The sequence below is a fragment of the Alnus glutinosa genome, chromosome 3 (genome assembly GCF_958979055.1).
Source record: "Alnus glutinosa chromosome 3, dhAlnGlut1.1, whole genome shotgun sequence".
In the NCBI taxonomy this organism is placed as follows: Eukaryota; Viridiplantae; Streptophyta; class Magnoliopsida; order Fagales; family Betulaceae; genus Alnus; species Alnus glutinosa.
In genome coordinates, this window is record NC_084888.1 from 5282369 (window position 1) to 5305163 (window position 22795).

The 22795-nt window shown below is 35.7% G+C and overlaps 2 protein-coding genes and 1 long non-coding RNA gene across 4 annotated transcripts; all 3 read right to left on the minus strand.

Moving 5' to 3' along the window:
* Positions 1-155: 155 nt before the first annotated feature.
* LOC133862566 (K(+) efflux antiporter 2, chloroplastic-like) lies at positions 156-11990 on the minus strand. 2 transcript variants are annotated; one of them, XM_062298400.1, is made up of 21 exons: positions 11707-11990; positions 9610-11345; positions 8469-8640; positions 8281-8371; positions 7741-7877; positions 7587-7646; positions 7389-7508; positions 7018-7086; positions 6568-6633; positions 5812-5901; positions 5308-5412; positions 5099-5227; positions 4476-4685; positions 4088-4237; positions 2543-2596; positions 2337-2395; positions 1752-1818; positions 1503-1679; positions 1329-1385; positions 712-786; positions 156-576 (listed from the first exon to the last, which is right to left on the minus strand). In XM_062298400.1, exons 2-21 carry the CDS (start codon positions 11244-11246, stop codon positions 457-459), a joined length of 3645 nt encoding a protein of 1214 aa, XP_062154384.1. In that variant the 5' UTR covers positions 11247-11345; positions 11707-11990; the 3' UTR covers positions 156-456. The 2 variants fall into 2 exon arrangements, with proteins under 2 accessions (XP_062154384.1, XP_062154385.1); XM_062298401.1 differs by having other exon boundaries at positions 11641-11990.
* Positions 11991-13479: 1489 nt separating this feature from the next.
* LOC133862543 (uncharacterized) lies at positions 13480-15979 on the minus strand. The gene is made up of 4 exons (XM_062298375.1): positions 15545-15979; positions 15011-15175; positions 13954-14024; positions 13480-13840 (listed from the first exon to the last, which is right to left on the minus strand). Exons 1-4 carry the CDS (start codon positions 15882-15884, stop codon positions 13640-13642), a joined length of 777 nt encoding a protein of 258 aa, XP_062154359.1. The 5' UTR covers positions 15885-15979; the 3' UTR covers positions 13480-13639.
* Positions 15980-17413: 1434 nt separating this feature from the next.
* LOC133862466 (uncharacterized) lies at positions 17414-20143 on the minus strand. Its single transcript, XR_009899230.1, has 3 exons — positions 19732-20143; positions 19213-19269; positions 17414-17804 (listed from the first exon to the last, which is right to left on the minus strand). It is a non-coding gene; the product is annotated as an uncharacterized LOC133862466 (long non-coding RNA).
* Positions 20144-22795: the final 2652 nt, after the last annotated feature.

Consider the following 22795-nt stretch of genomic DNA (forward strand, 5'->3'; position numbering starts at 1 on the left):
TCCGGTTTGTAAAAACAGGATTTCCTTCTGAGAGAGAGAGAGAGAGAGAGAGCAACGTGGTTCTGTATTTGGCGGCGAAATGAATGGTATCCGATTCCACGTTTTAGCACCTTTAGCAGGGCCTTCTTAGTTCTTGGAAAGGAAACAGACTATGATGATCATATAGAAGCGAACAACATCATCGGAAACAACTATAAAGGTAAAGCTGTCCGTTTAAAACGACAACTTCACTAACACGGTTGGGCAAAATTTATCCAACATGTGCAAACAAACAAAAAAAATAAAATAAAAATGGAGGAATGATCAATGATCAATGCAAAGTACGTGTCCATGTGATTGCCTCTAGTTTTTGCTATTTTTTTTTTTTTTTCCAGTATCTGTACAAGTTATACCAACAAAATATGTATTCCACCACAAAGTTCTTCATGTTGTCTTTTGTCTTTTTTCACTTTGATTTTATATTGCCAGCGTACCTTCACTGACTTGGTTCTCGTCTGAAAGATCCAAGGATTGGATTTTGGGTTTAGCGACCCGAGAAAATCCATAACCAAGAGAACTTCCGCTTGTTTGACATAGCTGCACAAATAAACCATATACTGTAAATACACCCAATCCGATTTCAGTTTCATACGTGGCAAACAAGTACCATGGTTTCTGGATTTCCTAGTCAAATAGCTTCTTATTGTATTTATATTTGGGAGAATTAATTACCTCAGTCAGCTCTGACAGATGTCGTGACCTGAATTCGTTGATGGTCGCTGCAATTTCTGACATCGGCAGTTTTGCCTGAATGGAACAACAAGAGCTAAGATGAAAGTACAAATATATAGTATGTCATTGTTTTTGTAATTCTACCCTTTTGTCTTTAGGGCTGAAAGGACATCTTTTTCTCCTCCCTTCCATATGTCGAGTTACAGTTTGTTCTTTCCCTTTTTCCATTTTTTTTTTAAAAAAAAAAGATCTTCATATGAGATGCATAAGCTACCCTTCTATGTATCATAAAACAGGGATATTTATCCTTAAACCAATCAACTCAGAATTTGATCAATATGCTGGTTTATCATAATGTCAAAATTAGTGAGAAAACCAAGTGTAACCGCTCCTTAATATGATGACACAATGTATGCACAAACGAGGGAATGAATCACACCTCTTCCCCCTCAATTATCAAATATGCAACTCCATTAATTGCACACAACACTACATCCCACCAATTAATCACACACTGCATGCCATCACTCAACAATACAAAGAACATGTCAAAGCACCCAAAAAAGAAGAAGCTACTGTTGCAGTAACTTGTTATATGGGGCGATCAAGTTATTTACCTGAGCAAGAACAGCAGCTGCTAACTGTAGACTTGGTTCCAACGTCTCTGGGACGACCTGTAAGTTTTCTCACAGTGTGAGCCAGATAGAATCAGGAAAGATGAAATCTAGAATAATTTTTATACCCTTTTTCTACTTAATTTATTGATAAATAATGTGTACAAGACAACTTACTGCTGTAGCCCCTGCCTTTTCCAAATTTAGGCCATGATCAACATCATGAGCACGGACAAAGGTCTTCACGTTGGGGAAATACTTGCTCAGAGCCCAAACGGTTCTATAATTTGCACCAGGGGTATCAAGGGCTATTGCCGCTGCACATGCTCTTTCAGCACCAACTTTGTGAAGGACCTAGTCATCCAGTATAAAGCAAGTCAAATAATGAACCTGCACGTAAGCATATTTTCATACAGTTTGCCCCACCTCTCGACTGCCAGCATCTCCAAAATACACAGGAAGGTCCAGGGCACGTCCAACTGCCACTCTATCACTGAAGACAACAGAGAACCGAGTTAAAAATTAAATTTAACTTTTTGCTTCACCTTTCAAAGTTGCATTCAGTCAAAGGTTTTACAGAGATGTCCATAGAAGAGGATATAAAAAGTGCAATCTGAAGAAAAAAGAGCATTTCATCGTTCGTCAGTCCTAGTTATTTGCTTCAGCAATATTTTTATTTGACACCAACTTGTTATAACATTTCATTTGGCTAAAAGAGATCTCAAGAAATATATATATATATATATATATATATATATATATATATATATATATATATATATATATTAATTCTCTTCAAATTCCCCTTCATGTAATTGGCAAAGATATAATGTTCTGAGATGAACTGAGCCATGCACACTCAGTGAATTCTAAAATATACATTTGCACATATATGCTACTAGAATCAACATGTTGAGGAAGACTACTTTTGCAATATTTTGAATGCATTCTTCTCTAAAAGAGAAATAATTGAAAATACATGCTAAGAGATTTACAAAGTCAATTGCTTACCTCCTCACATCAAGAGCAACAAAAGGAATCAGTCGCTCTGAAAGAAGCTGAGCAATGATCTGGGAACCAAAAGAAGAAAAAGTTGCTACTGTTACAGTAGCTCATAATTTATGTACATACAAGATTTGCCAGATAACACAAATTTATTTAAACAGACCTGAAAATTAATGCAACAAAAAAAAATGACCTCCAAATTATTACTACACCTGGCCAACTCGTCCAAATCCACAAATGATTATGTGATCTTGCAAATCATCTGTCTGGAAAATAAACCAAGCCAAAATAAATCAAGACTAATTGATGAATATACCTATACATTTGCCATGTCAATCCTACATAACAAACAGATAAGGGCAAATAAAGTGTCTACCTGCAGTCACCATACATACAACCTCAAGTACAAAAGTAGATTTGGCATAACCTCCTAATAAAATGAGTTTAGTATTTGAAAGCAGCACTCATAAATAGCAAAAAATAACAGCACAATAATCATGTTGTGCTATTATAGGAAACGCAACAGAAAAGGCTACCCAGATACCAAAATGTTTTGTAGTCCATAAAAATTAAATGATTGAAAATGAGACATTCACGCCAATCAAACTGTGACATGTTGAATGGGCCAGACATCAAATGCAGGCCCAGCAAGCACGTATCACTGGTAGGGCCCATTTTATGTAGCTGGCCCTATCAAAGCACGACAGTCATGACCGGCTGATGACCCCCAATAGCAAGCCCCATAAATTAAGGAAGCTGCGCTTTTAAAAGGTTGAATGTCACCCTATATCACAAAAATCAATGCAACCAACGTCCCAATAAGATTGTTTGAATACAAGTGGCGCTCAAACCAAAATTGACTATAGTGCACAGACTTCATGTTGAAATAAACCATCTTTCACTTTCTTTAGCTGCCTCCCCCCCCCCCCCCCCCCCCCCGCGACAGGATATTTCTGTTGTTAGACCATGAGGTGGGATTTACTGATAAGTAAAATCTTTTTCTGTTTACTTCTATGAACTTAGAGTAGCAACAAGCCAAGAAGGAAACCAACCAAATATATGGACCTCAATTAGATTATATCCCAATTACTTTCAAAGTGATTTACCACAACCAAGTACATTTGAACCTCAAAAAGGCAAAGGCTGCTGTAAACTGAATGCAAAAAAAATTCCACAGCCTCAATACAAAGGTATTTAGCAGCAGATTTAAACAAGAGAAATGCTACACACACAATCCCACCCCCACAGTCTGACGTGACAGTGAAAATCACCATTGGATCTAAAATCTAATAGTGGTCCATCCAAAATTTAATAGTGATTTTCACTGCCATGTCAAAGAGTGAGCACTTGCGAGTGTGGGAGTGAGAGTGTGTGTAGCATTTCTTTTTAAACAATGCCACTGCAATGTAGTTAAGCAAACATGGTGACTCTGTCTATCTCCATTACCTTGGCCCCTTCCTTATTACATGAAAAAATAGTTAACTTACATGAAAAGAGTTACATTCAATCTTCTTGAGTATAAATCACTTAAATTGTATCAGAATGGACAACTTATGATGATGAGTCACCAACTGGTTATTGATGACTGCACTCCTGACTTGCAAAACACATAGTATGCTTACTTGTAAACTGTAAAGAGCAACAATATATGAAGTTCTGTAAACTGTTAGTGATAATGCCTGCTCTAGGTATCACTAACTGCTGAAACTCACAATCTTTGCAACCAATAGCAGTGAGTTCTCATATAGAAATTTTACCTCACTCTCAGCAGGTAATAAACTTCGAACATCATGCTGCTCAAAACGAGAGGCAATTAGCTGGCCTCCAGCAGCTAGCCAAGGTGTGATGGCCATCGAAATTCCCACCACAAGAAACAGCAAAGATGACAGCTGAGAAGACATTATACCCTGCAGAAAGGACGAGTGAAATAGCATTTCTACTAGCAAAGATATCATTTTTTTACTGAAAGATTGTATAAGTGATAATCATGAAGATGACAAAAATCTATATTTTATCTCAGCTAGTTAATTCAGCAGAATGAGTATGGTCCAGCATATAGTATAAAATTTTAGCAAAGCAGAATTATCTGCTAAATGCAAACCACTGAGTCTTGCAGATAAAACTTTAGATTATGAGAAGGGAAACCTGATTAACAGCTTCACCAAAAGCCACAAATGCAAATTCTCCACCCGGAGCAAGAAGAAGACCAACTCTTATTGCAGATATGATTGAAATACCAAAAAGCCTACCAACTAGTGCAACCAATAAAGTCTTGCCACCAATCAAGAGTGCCAATGACCCACTGATCACTGGAAAGTTTGAAACAAGAAGTTTTGGATCGATAGACATGCCAACCTGAAAACCACAATGATTTCCATTAATTGCACATATAGCATCATTGTTCAATAAATTAGCAATACCAATGAGCTAAACTCAAGAAAAAATTCCCAGTAGAATATCCAGTAGAATATCTAAGTAACACTCTTGCAACTGCTGCTGCAGTGTGTAATAATTATTATTCATTTTGATAAAAGTACCATAAATAGCCAAATAATGCCTTGACAGGCAGATGGCCCAGAGCTGGAAGATATTAAACAGTGCAAAACAAGATTTCCACATTTAAAATTCCTCTTATGAATTAATATCTGAATAAAAGTGATAAAAAAGCAGCTTAACCATCAATAAAACAAGGTTTATGGAGCACTACAAAAAGAAAAGAAAAGAGAAGAAAAAATAGATCTCAAAGAATGCCAAAACAAAGTACCTACCGTCATGAAGAACAGACCCAATAAAAGGCCACGATACGGAGCAATATCTGACTCAACCTGTAAGGAAAATTCAGTTTCTGCAAGGAGCAATCCAGCCAAAAATGCTCCCAATGCCATGGAAAGTCCAGCCTGCTCTAGGGTGGACAAAAAGAGAAGCTTGTTACTTAAAGAGAATACAATAATAACAAATAGTAAATGCAGAGTCATACCCTGGCTGTAAGGAGACTAGTCCCCAGAATAACAAGGAGTGTATTGGCAGAGAATATTTCTGCATTTTGATTTTCCGCAATTTGCTTATAGATTGGTCGAAGCAACTGGAAAAACCACAGAAAAGGAAAAATAAATGCAAAACACAAGCTGTATTTCTTTGTATGAAAAATTTATAGAGATAAAAAAAAATAGCAGCCATTGTACCAGAAAAGCAAACATCCCAAACATCATCTTATGAACAGACAGTGAAGTAATCCTTTTTTTTCAAATTCTTTTTCTTAAAACTGTGTAAGTTTTCACATCAGGATTTTGACCAAAATTGTACATCAACCTAGAAATTTACTCTATTTTTCACCGGCAAATTCCAAATGGCCCACCAAATTAAACAGAAGCTTCATCAAGATCTCCCGAGACATTATTATCGACAACAAATAACCCCATATCACTAACCGGTGAGCAGTAGTGCCAAGATCTTATTAATCTCCAAGATATCTGAAACTTACCAAGCGACCACCAGCAATTATGGCAGTGATGGCAACTGCTGCCTTAACAGCAGCCAGTCCAAGAGCTTCAGCAATCGCTTGGAAACCAACCTGAAGAACAACAGATGATTTTTCCCCAGATGACAGAATAAGTAGCACAAGAATCCAAAACCATGAAAATAACAATAATAATAAACACAACTACAGAAGGAAGTAAATACTGTCCAGATTTATGCTTCTAAAAGAAGAACACATAAGTTAATCTGCGTTAAATGATCAACATTTAACTGAGAGTAAAAAGCAAGGATGGATGAAGAAGTTTAGGGTTGAACAATGAACACATGCTTATGGAAGGAACAGCACCAAAAGCTGCAAGTCACTTCTGTCATCTGAGCATAAAAGACTAAAAAGGAACACCAAAAAGTCTCTAGTTCCACAACGAAATTCTGAGAGTAGGGAACGAAAGAGATATGAAAATTGGATAAGAAACACTTATTTATTGAGCAATTTGGCATATCCAACTGCAATGTCACACTTTTGTTTACTCTTTCTGCAATTTAACATATTACCTTGACCTTTACATATATTTTCTTATGTTTACAACTGCCTTTATCCCTTATACGGTATATATCATAATGATCTTCACTAAGTATGTTCTGGGCACATTTGAGTCACAAATAAGTACTGATAGTGCCTCAGACAATAAATATTCAAAACATCCATTGCCATATTTGATAAAATGATGAAAAGGAAAACCATAGTACAAGAAAATATTACCCCTCCTTTAGATGAATTAGGTGAAATAAGAGGGATGAGTATCAGCAAAACGACAACAGCCAAATCCTGTAAGAAACCAAAGAAAAGAAAACAATTAATTTTCGAGTCTAGATTTTTTTTTTAAGCTCAAAATGTATGTAATAAATGAAGGAGCAAGAGCATCTGAGGGAAAAAAAAAAAAAAAAAGGATTTCTACACATTCTTATCAAGAAGCAACGCTACATGGAAGCTGAATACCAATATTATGAATCTTTAGACTTTAGTTTCATATTTTCATCCTAGCCTACTGTGAAGAAACAGGCACATGGCACAGCAAGTAACAATATGTACATCACCAAGTAAGAAGCAGTTCAGTCAGGCATATCAACTGAATAAAAGAGCATAAATATCTTGCACAAGACATTTATTTCAAGACAAGATGCCTTCTGACTCAGAATTTTCAAAACTAACCTGGAAAAGCAAGACAGAAAATGTAGCACGTCCATGGCGTGACGTGCTCTCACCTCGCTCCTGCAACACCTGCAAAGAAGTTCAATCAAATTTGATTCACTTATCTCTTGAAATATATATATAATTTACTGACAAGTTCAACAAGAGGCATCAGAGGCCGTAACGAGCCACATTATCGGATCACGGATCAAGTCCAACTGGTGGTTTTCAAAGATTTGCAAGACTTTAGAAGTAATTAATATTGAAAAGACGTAAGATGATTGCACGGTATAATATGTTTAAGGATATTACATATTAGTGAAATGTTTGGTTTAGGAGTCTTAGTACGAAGAAACAAGAACGCCTAGTAGGAGAAAAAAAATGATCATTACCTGCAGGACAACAGCAGTGGATGATAATGCCAGGCCATTCCCAACAACAATTGCAGCAGGACCAGGCAGCCCACAAACAAAATGAGCAACCAAGCCAACCACCACTGCTGTCACCAAAACCTGCATTTGTAATGAATATTAAGAATCTAAGATGCAACCAAACACAAATGATAACCATAAGATGAAGTTCTCAATCACCTGGGCAGAGCCTAACCCGAACACATATTTCTTCATGGAACTTAGCCTTTCAACAGAGAGCTAAGAAATCAAGTTCAAAGTTCAAGTTTAAATTGCTTTCAATAGGACACATAAAATGCAGTAGAACAGCAAGATTTATAAAGATAAACCCCACCTCAAGGCCGATATTGAACAATAAGAAAACAACCCCAAATTCAGCAATTGCCTTTGTCCCATGCACATGACGAATAATGGAGAGCCCATAGGGCCCGATCAAGATGCCAGCAGCCAAGTAACCAAGAACAGGACTTCCTATACATCACAGCAGATAAGATACACACCATTAATGAAACGATATGTAAAAACTTTGGGCACAAATTTTAAAAATGAAATAAAGGCCTAGTGATATATGTGCAGATGATAGCCAGGTGCGTAAAGGACCAGCAACATTTTTGTCACCAAAACCATTAAAGTCCTAAGCATATCACTTCTGTCTAAGTTCAGGAAAGCAAAACAGATGGCAAACAAGGAAAGTTAAATATAGAACAAGAAAAAGCTTTTGATTATGTATGGATTAAGAATTCTGTTCAATGATACAGGATCATGCACCTAAACGTATTCAATTTCTAAAAGCATCTAGAACTGCAACCTCATTATATTCAATAGTATAAGTTGAAGTTCAATGCTAGTGAAAGGTATATAGGAATTAAAATACCTCCAGGAATTTTCTGAAATATAGGCACAAATATAACACTAGCAAGCAATAACCACAACATGTCGAAGAGGGAAGCTTCCTCCTCATTCACCTAATAAATAATTGAGTACATGATCAGATCAACAAGTTCTACACGTGGGAGTAAAGACCAAAAGGCAGAAGAAGTGAAGGGAAATATGATGGCCTGCCTCTTGATGAGGAAGCATTGCAATTAGTTTTTTAACTCTCTTAGGTAGTTTCTGTAATTGTCGAACTAGAGGCTTAGCACTTGAGGAAACTTCTTCAATACTAGTGCTGATGACATCTGGAGGCTGCAGTAGCTGAGCATTCCTCTCTGCTCGATTAGCATACAAGGTTACCCTGTGATAAAGTTCAGCATCTTGTGATCAGTGGAAGGCAAACTTTTACACTGGAAATAACAATCTAATTAAAGAATTAAGGCACAGGATAGAGCTGAAGATCTAAGGAAGAAAAGCTATATGTATACTTAAAGCATTCAAGTACTGCCTTCCTTCTTTGTTTTTTTTTTTTTTTTTTTCCCTTTGATGACTAAAAACCTTATTAACTAATCCGAAGAGGGAACAACCTGAGTACACAACCCAAGAAATATACAAGAGAAAAGCACAAATGGAAATACTAGAAATGCAAAAAAAAGTTGATGAAACCAACAAGACCAATATTATTAGGAAAAAAGAGTCTGCCCCAAGTGTTGACATATAACATTCCCAAAGAAACAAATATCATTCTCTTGGAACTACTTAGAACCTCAGAAATGTCATGTCATTAAATCAGATGACTCATGCACACATACTCAATAAAATTCAGTAACCACATAACATATGAATTATCCTTTAAAGCATTCACAATGAACTCTCTACTTCTAACTTTTCTCTAAAAATTTAACAAAACTCACAAAATACACCATTTAACAAACTTTCTACTCAATGTTAAATTTAACTTTGGTCAGTAATGCTCTCTAAATGTAAAGAGTCCAAAAGTGAAAGTTAAAGATTTTTTAATATTCTTTCTCTTTCATACTTTTTCTTCTTTCCCTAAACTAAAGTAGATTTTTAATGTAAGGAGTCTAAAAGTTGGTTTCATCAATAAAATACAATATTTAACAAAGTAGAAAAATATTTAGAGAGTTTGATATTTAGTGGTTTTGAAAAGTGGGTAGCTAAATCAACTAAAGTAGAATTTTAGAGTTAAATTTAGAGAAATTTTGAAGAATTCATTGTGAATGCTCTTAGTAAAGCAGTACTGCAAGGCTGAAAAGAAAAGAATTTGTAACAATATGTGAAACCAAGCAGTAGCATATCTAATACATACCCTGCTCCAAATAGCAACAATCCAACAACTAGCGTGGGCAATTGCTTCCTTGCAGACTCCATGAGACCCTGGAAAACTGATGCTGGTGTCCCATCTACAGTAAAAGAGAAAAATGAAGCAGAAAAGAAGCGAGAAGATTTCTTCGACAATGCCTTGGGAGAATTAAAGGGTGAAGTCTCCTTAGTCAAATCCTTCTGCATATCCTGCCTTCTTGTTTGAACCAAATTCTTTGATTTTTCTGCTTCTAATTCAGCTTCTTTAGGTGATTCTAAACTTAACTTTCCATTCTCATGATCACTCAAATCACCAGATTGATTCAAATATTCAGAACTCTGACTGCTTTTACCCAACAGGCTATCTGGTAAAGGCTTGGTACCTAAAGAGTCCCCATCAACTGGCACATCACTGTCCCTTTCAACAGGAGCATCATCAGAAACACCTTGGACCATGTTATCCTCCTCAACTACAGCCTCATCAATCAGGGCCTGTCCTTGGATAACTTCTGGATGATCAAGATGAGAACTGGATAGAGATTTCTCTGCCCTCTGTAATGCAATCTCTGCATCATTCACACGTTGAGTGGCATCAAGTTCAAAGCCAACAGCTTGCTCTGCTAAAAGCATTATGTTCGCCACATCCTCCTCGGCTTTCAAGGCATTCAGCTGTGCTTTCTCTGCAACTTCGTTCAATCTGTCCACTTCCTTCTGCAACTCCTCCTTTTTACTCTGCAGGCATCTCAACTCTGCCTCACAATTTGTCCAATTCTCCTCACATTTCTTAATCTCTTCCTGAGCAACTAAAAGCACTTTTTCCTCTTCACCAATATTATTTTCCCCATCATTCTCTCTAGAACCTGCCAAAGAATCATTCCCTCCTTTTGCAGCCTCCAAAGATTCTACTGCCACCTGAAGCCTTGCCTCAGCTAATGAAAGAGCCATTGTCGCTTTTTGAACAGCTTCCTTGGCAACAGACTCTTCATTCACAATCTCTTGAATGGCATCAAGGGAAGAATTAACATCATTCCAAGCATTTGCCACTTCGTCCTGTAAGGCTATTGCAGCTTCTGATATTCTCTGGGCCTTTTCCTCGAACATGGTACTATTAAGCCGTGCAACTTCCAATTCTCTTATTGCCTTTTGTAAAAATTCCCTCAGTTCATCAACACTAGGTACTTCCACTTCTTCCTCCTGCCCCTCCTCTTTGGAATCATTTAACTCACCACTATCAACTCCTGAGCCCTCATCACTACTTTTCACGAATTCTACATTTCTACCATTCCCATTTACATATGCTAATGAATCATTACTCTGACACCACGACCGAACTGCTCTTGAACATTTAAAAACATTGTCAAAATTACAATACAAAGATGGTCTTAAATTTGAACTCCACAATTGACTATCAAATTCTCCTGTGTCAACCATAATCGTACTCTTGTAACCTCTAGAAGAAATCATTCTTTTCGTCTTCTTACTCAAATGCGGTTTCAATACAAATCTTGAATTACCCAGCAAGTTACAGCAAAAACGGCTACTGTTAAACTGCAAATGCGACTCAAAACGATCCAAACTCTTGTAACTTGTGCCCTCACAGCCATGAAACACGTTTGGCTGCCGAAAACTACAAGAAATATCCATATCTCTCAACCTTTGTGGAACAATATTCTAATGTGCACAAATCTTTGTATACACTCTACAATCCATTTCACGTTCTCACTTTGGCTTTAAGTCAAACACCTGGTGAAGAAAAAAAAAATTCAACAAAACGAAACAAGTATTCAGTATTTCTGAATCCAGTCCTCACTACTTAGATATAAACTCAATATTACTGAATCAAGTCCTCACTACTTAGATATAAAACTGATAAACCACGTTGACATGCATAGGGATCTTGCATCCACAGACACACATGTATATTTTCATAAATAAATAAAAAAATGTGATTGAATCCAAATTGTAACAATTCAAAGCTGTTAACTACAAGCACCAGTAATACACACAAAATGAACATAATTAGCAGATGTATACATACATTTCTGCGTATGGATACATGTAGCATGTAAGTATAAGCATATGAATATAAACGGGAAGGACCAACCGATCATCAATAGGGACTTTGGGGATCGAGCTGAGAAAATCAGTGGCGGAGTGTTTGAGAAAGTTAGGGTGTAAAATGACGGAACTCGATAACAAATCGACTTGACCTATTTATGCTTGGACTTTGTTTGTTTGTAGTAAATGATTACAATTTGTCTCTCTAGGCTCTGCTTTCTCTCTCTACTTTCTCGCTATTTGTTTGGAAGGGGAGAAAGTGCAAGAAAATGAGAGTTGGCCGAGAAAATGTGCTTATTGGTGGGATTGTTTTTAACACTGATTTTACTGGAATGGCCTTCAGGCCTTGGATGCGTGATATGCTTGGGATATTCTCAGAAATGAGATACACCCACTTGCACTTCATGCGCGTGGCAAACCATCCAATCGTGTAGTAGGTGCATCCGTGCATGACTGCGCCGTGCGCTTGTCGCGACTTGCGAGGGGAACAACCTGGCGCACGTCATTTTGTCCGGACCGGATCAAAATTTTCATTCTCTTCGAGAGCGCGTGAGCTGAACATCTTGTTTACTTTTCAAAAGAAAAATGCTATTTTTCCATTTCCCCTCTGTATTTATATTTTTTTAAAAAAAATCTATCATTAAATAGCAGGTCTATTTTCAATATTTTTCTTTCCTATTTTGCGCTATTATTTAAAAATCCTTAAAATGGGCGATTATCATAATGGATGGGACAATAATTATCTACTCAAATTGTTAAAAATTTGGACAGAATTTAACTATCTAAATAAATTTTGGACGGCCAGCTACTTGAGAAATTGAGTATCACAATGGCTCTCTTACAAGGACTACCTAAATTTCTAGCAATTTAGGCATGTAATTAATGTGGATCTCGATCTTAAAAACTACATTTTTATCTCACCACTATTTTATTATGTTAATGTGAGTGTCAATCTGTCATTGAATTTTTTTTTTTTAACAATGACTGATACAAAAGCTAATTGACACTACCACATTAATGTGGTAAAATAAAAATGTAGTTATTTTAATTCATTCATGGGCCATGAGAATGATTATTTCAAGTGTTAGAGTATATGCATACTTTAACACTAAAGCTATTTTATTTTATATTTTTCAATTCTTGATAAAAGTTATTCATTTTTCTTAATAGAATGGACATTCTACGTATCAAAGTACCCTTAGAGTTTTACTAACGGCTTCACCGTCAGAAAAACAAGTTCCACTGCATGAAGCAAGATCTAATATATCTTTCAACCATAATCTCTATAACGCACGACTTTATACACGCTCAACAACCCATTTCTCATAGTTGATCACAATTTTTTTTTTTAAAATTAAAAAACAGGTAGATGCGGGCGGCCAAATATGGCTTATTTACCTGGTCGAGATCATAGTAGCATATACCTACTAGCTAAACTTCAACAGAAGGAATCTAGACTATTTGCAAAGTAAGAAATCGCAAGCGCTCCCTCAAACTGCGATGAGTCATAACTTAATCTAGCCCTACCAAAAATCATAAATGGGACATAGTCAATCACTTTGACCTTTTGTCAAAAACCTGGTCAAACAAAATCAACTTCACGGGACAAAAGGATCCATCTACTTCAATCTCTTACGGGACAAAAATCCCTTTGAAGTGATCAATTAAAAGTTCAATCTCTTTGATGGACCGATTTATCTGTTTTTCTTTTTATTTCATGGTTTTCAATCGACAGAAACCCTTGAGTTCTTATCACAAAAAATGCATTCCGCTGTCTGGGAATAAAATTGTTTTTCTGTAACCCTAGCTAGAACCACCATTTGCAAGTCATACAAATCTTTTTTTGACGTGTATTCAGATACAGTGAGATATAAGAAGGGACATTGTTTGAAGTGAGAAGATTACAAATATCATGTCATGCATAGCATCAGCTCCTCCTCATATTTTCCTATTTTTTCTGTACAAAATGATGATCATATTCATATGATGTAAAGCATGATGTTACCCGCTGCCCCAACAGGGAAATTAAGCTGGTGAAGCGCAAGCAAATTATCAGAATGGAGTATCCAGACCATGTTTGTAAGAAATGACGCACTAATGAACGGGTTGAAGTGATCGATATCAAAGCCCAATTGAACTGGACAATCCTCAGCAGTTCCCCAAATTATACATTCCGAACGCTGCTGACATCACCAAAGGCAAAGTAATTCGTTAAGAATCAAAAGTGAAAGCAAAAACTGGCAGGGAAGTGAGAATGGGGAAGGCGGAATTCGATCAATGCTGCTCGGCCTACCTCTTTGTGAAGGGCAATTTCCACATTCAATATAGAGAACTTCACTTGCTTATCTGTTATAGTTACAGAAACTGAGGCGACGAGCATGTGTTAGTAAAATGCAACATGCAAATAATAATATCTAAAAGCGGGAGAAAATGAACTTTTGCAAGAAACAAGAAGCCTCTGAGATATATATCTAACATGATTTAAGAACTGGATCGTTCACTCAAGGTACAGTAAGCTACAAGCCAATGAAATATTAGTTATGAGCATCAAGGTGAATTATATCCACTTCAAGGGATGTTCCATAGAATTGTGACTATGTGAGTACACTTGTGAGGTTTGTGTTTCATATTGGTAAAGTATAAAGAAAAAGAGTAGTTAATATGCCTAACCCAAGTCCATTAGCTTAGGCTTTGAGCTAGAAATTGAGTCATAATATGTATATTGACTCTCCTTGTGCTTCTCTCCCTAACAGTTGATATCAAAATCATGGTTAGTTTCCGCTAATATGAGTGTTTTGGTTTTCCATGTTTGGTTTGACTCCGGTAAAAAGAGTTTAGCTCCGCTCCTGGAGTACTCACAGTGAGTGAGAGATTTGATGTGACTTGTGAGTGCATTTGTGAGGTTTGTGTACCACGTTGACCCATTTGAAGAAGTACTAAAAAGTGAGAGAATTGAAGTTCAGATATATCATTGACTATTTGATCAAATCATCATTTTGGATAATATGCCTATCTGTAAGCATGCTCAAAGACACTGTTCTGCATTCCTCTGTTTTTGGCTAATGATGCAAATCAAAGTTGACATTCCAACTGTACTTTTAATAACATGTAGCCACCGTATTACGAGGAAGTGAATGAGAACCTCGAAGAAACAGAGCATAAAAATGAAGAATAAAACAACAGCTGCTTCTGAAATCTGAATTCCTGCCATCTATAACTTTCTATAAAGAATCCCCCAGTACTGAACAACTAAACTGCTTACCCAATTCTTTTACCCACAAAAAACAGAGAGCAATTAAACTAGATCAACCAACTGAAATTTGAATGAAAAATGCCAAAAAGATGAGTACCTCTGTCCCCTAAGGCAAACAGAAGCCTGAGAATGCCTCTAAAATCCCATGAAGGTAGCGCAGCAACCACATTGTATTCTGTTTCTAACTCAAACTGGTGTATTAGTTCAGGTTCAGGTTCAGGTTCAGTCATATCAATTCCAAGGGGAAAACTGGTGTGAGTTACTGATCCAAATCACAATTAGAAAATTTTAAGCCGAGGAGAACCCACAACAATTATTGAAATGATCAATCGTTTATGATGGCACAATAGATATTCACATGTCCAAGAAGTGGCTACCATCATAAGCATAAACAAACCCCACAAAATCTACTCATTTTTAATGTGTATCAACCCTGGTATTGATCAAGAAAAACATGCATTTCAGTGGAAATTTAGCTGTCAAGAAATCTACCCAAGCTGGCGGAAAAGATCCAAGAAATGTTTTCTAAGTGTATAGTTTTTACAAGAGACCTGATTTTATTAGTGACTAAATGCCAAGAAAGAAACTTTAGAAACAAAGAACCACAAGAAATTGAGTGAGAGGTACGTACTGCGATTCGTAAACGTAATTTGGATCCTGTCGTCCCCATCTCGGGCATAAAAGCTGATGTATTCCTCCCCCTCCGGATCCATTTCAGGATCTCGTGCAAGCAGGCACAGGATCTCGTATAAGCGCTTGAGATCGACACCTCCAGTCCCTTCGAGGTCGCAGAAAAAGTTCTCCAAGTCTAATGAGCGGAATTTCAGAACCCCCATGAAAATGATGTCAGTGGTCAGGGCCATCATCGTTATCCCTTCCGATGAGTACTTGATGTTGGCTTCATCAGCAATCTCAGCGAGCGGCGCCACGGCCTTCTGAAGCAAAATTATGTCTACCGTGAACTCGAGCATCGCAGATAGAGAGAAAAGGATTGGCGGGAAAGCTATGGAGCTCACGGGATTTCAGTTTCAATATACTAAAAGTCGGTTAACCCGGTGGTTTATGAATTGGGTTTCTGTTACGGTTTTTGGTTTATTACTTTATTATAATTTGTGCGGTGGATATTTTAAAAAGGAAAAAAAAAAAATTATTCCTTAGGCTTTATTTTCCTGATTTCAGTTTATATTTTATTAAAACCTTTATTTATAACCCTTTATCTTTCATCATTTTTGAAAAAATATATCTAAACTTTAAAACATGTCAATTCAAGGCATTCTTCTTTCATTTTTTTTCAATTTCAACTCTCCGTTAAAATTTTTCATTAAATCCTATCAAAATTTTCAAAATACCCGTATGTTTATTTTTATTTAAAAAAAAATATAAAAATTTTCAAAGATTCAATCATGAGTATTTTTGCAAATTCCGTTAAATTTTTACCGACACATAAATCCTAACAATTTTTTTTCTTTTTTTCCTAAAAAATAGGATGGGTATTTTGAGAATTTTGACAGGATTTAACGAAAAATTTTAACTGATTGTTGAAATTGAAAAAAAAAATTGAAAGATGGATACCCTAAATTAACACTTTTTAAAATTTGGATACATTTTTTTTCGAAAGTAATGAAAGATCGGGAGTTATAAGTGAAGTTCTCCCTATTTTTTAGCTTCAAATTTCAACAATTACCTCCTTGAGTTAATTTGTGGCGAATATTATTTTAAAGATTTTAAGTTTTTTTTTTTTTTTTTTTTTTTTAGAGAGAGAAAAGGTTTTAACTTATAATATCAAGGATCTTTGGTCGAATTATAGTATTATTGGGAATAATGGATCCAAGAACTTATTCTGCGTTTCTAATTTTATTAAGGAGGATTTAAAAGTGTTGAAGGGATTTTGCTTGGATTAAGGAAGATTTTTGGAGGCTTATTTTGAATTGCAGACAATAAATAAATATGTGGTGACAAGGATAGTGTAGTGACTGTTGCATTGAGGAGGAACAGTTTTGACGCAATGTTAGGATTTCCATTATCAGGTGTTGAAGTAGATTTTTGGACGGCCGGATTTGCGATGGGTCACCTGCGGGGGCGGAGCTACTCCCCAAGAATCAAAATATTCCAATATTTTTATTTTATTTGTCCGTCCCCTCACATCTAATCAAATTTTACCCCCTTAATTTTATTTTTTTCATCCCCCCTCACATTTAAAATCATAATTTCACCCCTAATCACATGCAAAATAGAAAAAATAGTCATCGGAACATCACTTGTTTATCTGTTATAGTTACATAAACTGAAGCGACAAGCATGTGTTAGTGAAATGAAAGATGCAAATAATAAACATGAATCCTGTGAGATATCTAAGAACTGGATCATTCACTCACGGTACAGTGAGCTACATGCCAATGAAATATTAGCTCCGAGTATCAAGGTGAATTATATCCACCTTTAGCGATGTGGCACAATTATTTGTCGCTCAACCAACATATAACCCATGCCCCATAACATGTACATGATAATCATAATTATATTTATGCATCGGATAACATAACATAATAACAATATCATGAACTGCAAAGCAGAAAGCACATCTAGTACATAACTGTTAATCAACAATAAGAGCCATTTACAAGTCTATCTATTTAAGGCTTCAAAAACATACCAGAATACTAGTTCTAATTACATACCTAAATACTAGTTCTAATTACATATCAAAATACTGGTTCTACGAAATACATGTATCACACAGGACATGAGCCATATATAAAGACTATGAAAATAGGACATCCATGTCCAACCTAGCTACGACTCCAGCAAAATGCCTCAGTTGCAGTACCCCAAGTACAGAGCTACATGATCATCCTCTAAATCCGCTAAACCTGCAGCCAAAGAATCAGAGTCTGCACAGTTGTGGAGTTAACCACATCCGCACAGGTGAAATAATGAGTTCACATTTTCAATATAAAACATACCGAGATCTCAATGATATTAAACTGACTGAGTTTTCGCAAAAAAAAACCCGACTTTTCGCTTTAGCCTTACATACACTATAACAGCTACCAATTTTTACAAACTTTTGTCTTTTGAGAACACTTGTAACTGATACGGTAAACACCGGCTATTAAGAAAACATTAAAGCATACTATGTAGCTGAGAACATATATAGAAGCTCCAATTTCTTGGATACGTCTATATATAGACCCAACTGCAATAATACTTTTTAATCGGTGACTCAGACATATATACACGCGATAGCGCCATTACAGGTATACGCATACACATAGGCCTTGAGCTGAAAAATAGTGGCATCTCGCCTACTATACTGATACACAAGTATTTACTTAAGTAATATCGGTATCTTGGCACATTGATGCTCGAAAGCATACTACACAAAGGTACTAATATCCCCAAGCTTAGGTAACGCAAGCATCTCGGTCCATCAAGGCTCAATGCATTTTAGAAACACTAAATAAGGCATTTTGCTTAGCTATACAAAGACATTTGCATTATCAGAAATAGGTAACAACATGCCTAAATACATTGAAGCTCATTCCCTTTGAACATCAGTGTGATCATGCGAGCACTATAGTGAAACTCTAATACGCAAGCATGTTTTTGCTGAAGAATAAATGACAACTTGCCTGGCTATACAAAGACATTAACATTACTAACCCTGAACAATGTAAACATCTAAGTACATCAAAACCCAATGCTATTAAAACCAGTTATGCCAACTTTCATTAAAACAAATTTATTAAAACCCATAAAAGCAAACACTATTATGCATCCAAGTTGTGCCAAAGGGAAACCGGCCCCAAGGTCTAAACAAACAACGCCCCCGAGAACAATGACCCAAAGGTCTTTAACAACAATGTCACGAGGAACAATGGCACAAAGGTCTTCCAAGCCCTGCCAAAATGAGCACTGGCACAAAGGTCTTTTCCTAATTAATGTTTTATGCTCAAAACTCTATTTATTTCAGTTTCATGCTCAATGCTTTAAACAACAATGCTTTCTTAAATTAGTTAGCAATCCAATATATCATTTTCTAAATCACAGTTTTGCACTATTTAAATCCCAACAACAACAGTTAATAAGACTCCTTAAATCAACATTCAAATCATTCTTCTTATCAAATCTAAGTACTCATCAAAATTATTGATATATATCTCAACACAATGAAAAACTACTTAAAACATCCAAAATCATATAATTAACATATGTCGGTTCGGTTATGTAAAACAATATGTAATTTACAATTCTATAAATATATAAAAAATATATTTTCTCAGTGAGTAGAATACTTACTTTGGCTACGCGGACTCAAGCACTAAATTTCCTAGATAATCCCTCTGCAATGCGCCACTGTAAAATTACACATTGCACATTTAGTACTTTAGTTAACAAACATCCTAATTAGCACTTGAATCGCTCAAGGCTATATAGTTGGAAAACCCATAATATTCTAAGGGTTCCATTTACACACCCAGTCACCCATAAGCCTTATTCACTAATTTAACCACAATACAACTAGTCCAAAACATTTGTTTATGATTAAGCACCAAAAACACATTCTAACATATACCCCTAATATTAAACACTTCCTATAATTTATTTTCACTAACCCAAAACATAATAATGCTATCTAACCACAATAACAATAACTCACAAATCATATTCACTAACCTAATCACAATAAATATTAACCTGCTAACATAAATACTAACACATTTAAAATAACATTAACCTATAAGAAAATCTTAGGATTAAACTCCCAAAATATCATTTAAACCAAATATCCATAAGTTAGGGTTTAAAACAACTTACCAAAAAATTTGCCCAAACAATACTCAGCATTTGTGGAATCTTTGCAAGCTCCCACTTTTCTCTAGTTTTTTGTTTTTTTAATGATTTTTTATGGAAAAATATTGATCTACGAAAATCCAACCGTCCAATCTTGAATTCAATTTCGGAAATGTGATCTACGAAGCCCGATCTACGTTTCTACCGATCGTTTTGAGGTAAATCGTTAAACTTGCATTTTTGAAGTAACGATTTACCTCAAAACGATCGGTAGAAACGTAGATCGGGCTTCGTAGATCACGTTTTCGAACTCGGATTCAAGATTGAACGGTTGGATTTTCGTGGATCAAGGTTTTTTTTAAAAAAAAAATGGGAATAGAGAAAAGTGGGAAAAACTCACAATTTTCGGCCTGAAGCCGTCCGTTCTACTGAAAAGGCCATTCGGCCTTCTTGTTTTAAATGGCCATTCGGCCTTCTTGTTTTTAATGGCCATCTGGCCACTTTTTTTTATTTTATTTTTACTTTCCTTTATCTGATTCTTCCTTCCTTTCGTTTAACTTTTCCTTTTGATTTTATTTTCTCCTTTTTCTGTTTTTAACGTGGCCATCTATTTTATTTCAAATGACTTTTTTCTCTTCTCTTTTAATGGTCAACATGCCTTGTCTTTCATTTGGCTTATTTTTATTTAATTTCTTATTTCATTTTATCTTATATTTCTTTTATATTATTTCTATTCCATTCTTTTCTATTCTATTTTTCATTCTAATTTCCTTTTCTTTTGGACTTAAAAATATTCTTTTGTATTTTTAAGGACACTAAATTGACTTTAATCAATTATTTACTCGAATTTTATATTTTAACCATTAAATAATGTCTCAGACATTACATGATTTAAACTTATAACCTCTACTCTGATACTATAATAAATTACAACTTATTCAAAAAGCTTAAAGTTTATAAGAAGGAGTAAATTTAATGATTTAGTCAATGCTTTAACATTTTTAGTAACACTAATGCCTATAGGACTTGTTTCTGACTCGTCCGGTAGTACTTGTCCAGGTCGATCTCCTTTCATTCAAGTAAATTCCATATTCCATAGTCCTTTCACGCAATGATCCAATTCACAATTAGACAATTTTTTAAAAGATCCAATGCATAAACAAACACCACAAAATCTATTCATTTTTAATGTGTGTCAACCCTGGCCTGATATTACTCAAGAAAAGCATACATTTCAGCGGGAATTAAGCTTTCAAGAAATCTACACAAGCTGGCAGAAAAAAGTTCCAAGAAATGTTTTTACAAGAGACCTGATTTCATTACTGCCAAGAAATAGGCTTTATAAATGAAAAACCACAAGAAATTGAGTGAGAGGTGCGTACTGTCATTCCTAAACGTAATTTGGATCCAGCAGCTGGGCTCAACATCCCAGCCATAAAAGGTGGTCTCCTCCCCCTTCTCCTCCTGATCACTGATTACTAAGCGCATTATATCGTGCAAGCGAGAGAGATTGACACAACCGATCCCTTCGCCGTTGCAGACAAAGTGCTGGAAGTCTGATGATTGGAATTGCAGAACCCCCATGAAAATTCTGTCAGTTTTCAGGACCATCAGCGCTATCCTGTAATCTTAGGTTGCAACAAAGTTCTACAGCACATAAAGCCGCTTGAGCTTCAACCACCGCTAGTTCCTGGCTTCTTGCCTTACACATATGGGAAATGATAAATATACAACCCCATCACAACTTTGGCACAACCCCCACTCACAATGAGGTGGGGGCCCATACACGTGAGCCCCACCTCATTGTGAGTGAGTTGTGCCAAAGTTGTACAAAAGAGTTGTACCCCAATCATCTCCCTACACATATAGTCTGACATTTAGCCGTGATAACCTGCCCTTCACAATCTCTTACAATAATTCCAATATACATGCGCATATTTTTGGAGTCAATGACTACATTCCAATTAATTTTATACATACCATTGGGTGGTGCTTTTCACATTTCTATGGTAGAATTCTCATTAGGGGTCAAAACTTGTACATCTCTAACATTAGCCTCTGAATATTCTTTTAAAGCTTGGTCAGCTTCAGAGATTAATTTGTTTGGGTGGGTTAACACCCCCATGCACCATTGTGTTTTTGCGGAACCAGATTTTACGGGCTAAAACTGCAAAAAGACATATCTCATATGGGCTAGTTACATCTTCCCATTATATACTCCAATAACTCAACAAAGTTATTTCTATTCACTGAGCTCTTCTATATCTTAGTTTCACATGCACCGTATAGTAGATAGTATTTCGCTTATGGTTAAAAATGAAAATAGTACTTTCATCCAAAATCCATCTATAAAATTTACAGAAGTCTACTTCAACCCAATAAAATATTGACATGTGGCCATATGTCCTACTAAAAATTAAAAAAACTCACTAAAAATTGAAAAAAATGTAAAAACACTAAAAAATTAAAAAAAAAAAAAGCTTTTTTAAAAAAGAGGGTCGCTCTCGAGCCACACCATTTTGCTTTTTTGGAGTGGTTCGCCTACCCCAAATTGCCAGATAGGGTGACCGAAACCACCTAATGCCCTTCAAAGTGACTGAACCAGGCCAACCCTAATTTTTTTATTTTTTTATTTTTATTTTTTGGCTTTAAGTGAGTCACCCCCAAAATGCTTATAGGGGTAGCCGAACCATCTCCAAAGGCCTCGGGTAACTCCTTTTTGTCTTTTTTGTTTTAGTACTTTAACAAATTTCATCACATAAGTTTTCCAACAAAATTAATTGAAAAAAAAAAGAGTAAATATATATATATATATATATATATATATATATATATATATATATATATATATATATATATATATATATAAAACTTCCACGGGAATCATGAAACTAGAGCCCATTATTAATTTCTTCACAACAATTTTCCCTACAAATTAATTGTAAAAAAGAGAAAAAGAAAAAGAAAGAAAGTTCATAAATATATTGCTCCTTGCTTTTTGCTATAAAGACATCAATATATAACTTCTCAAATCAGCTTACAAACTCAAAATAATTTGTGAACAAGTTTGACTAGAATTTCAAAAATA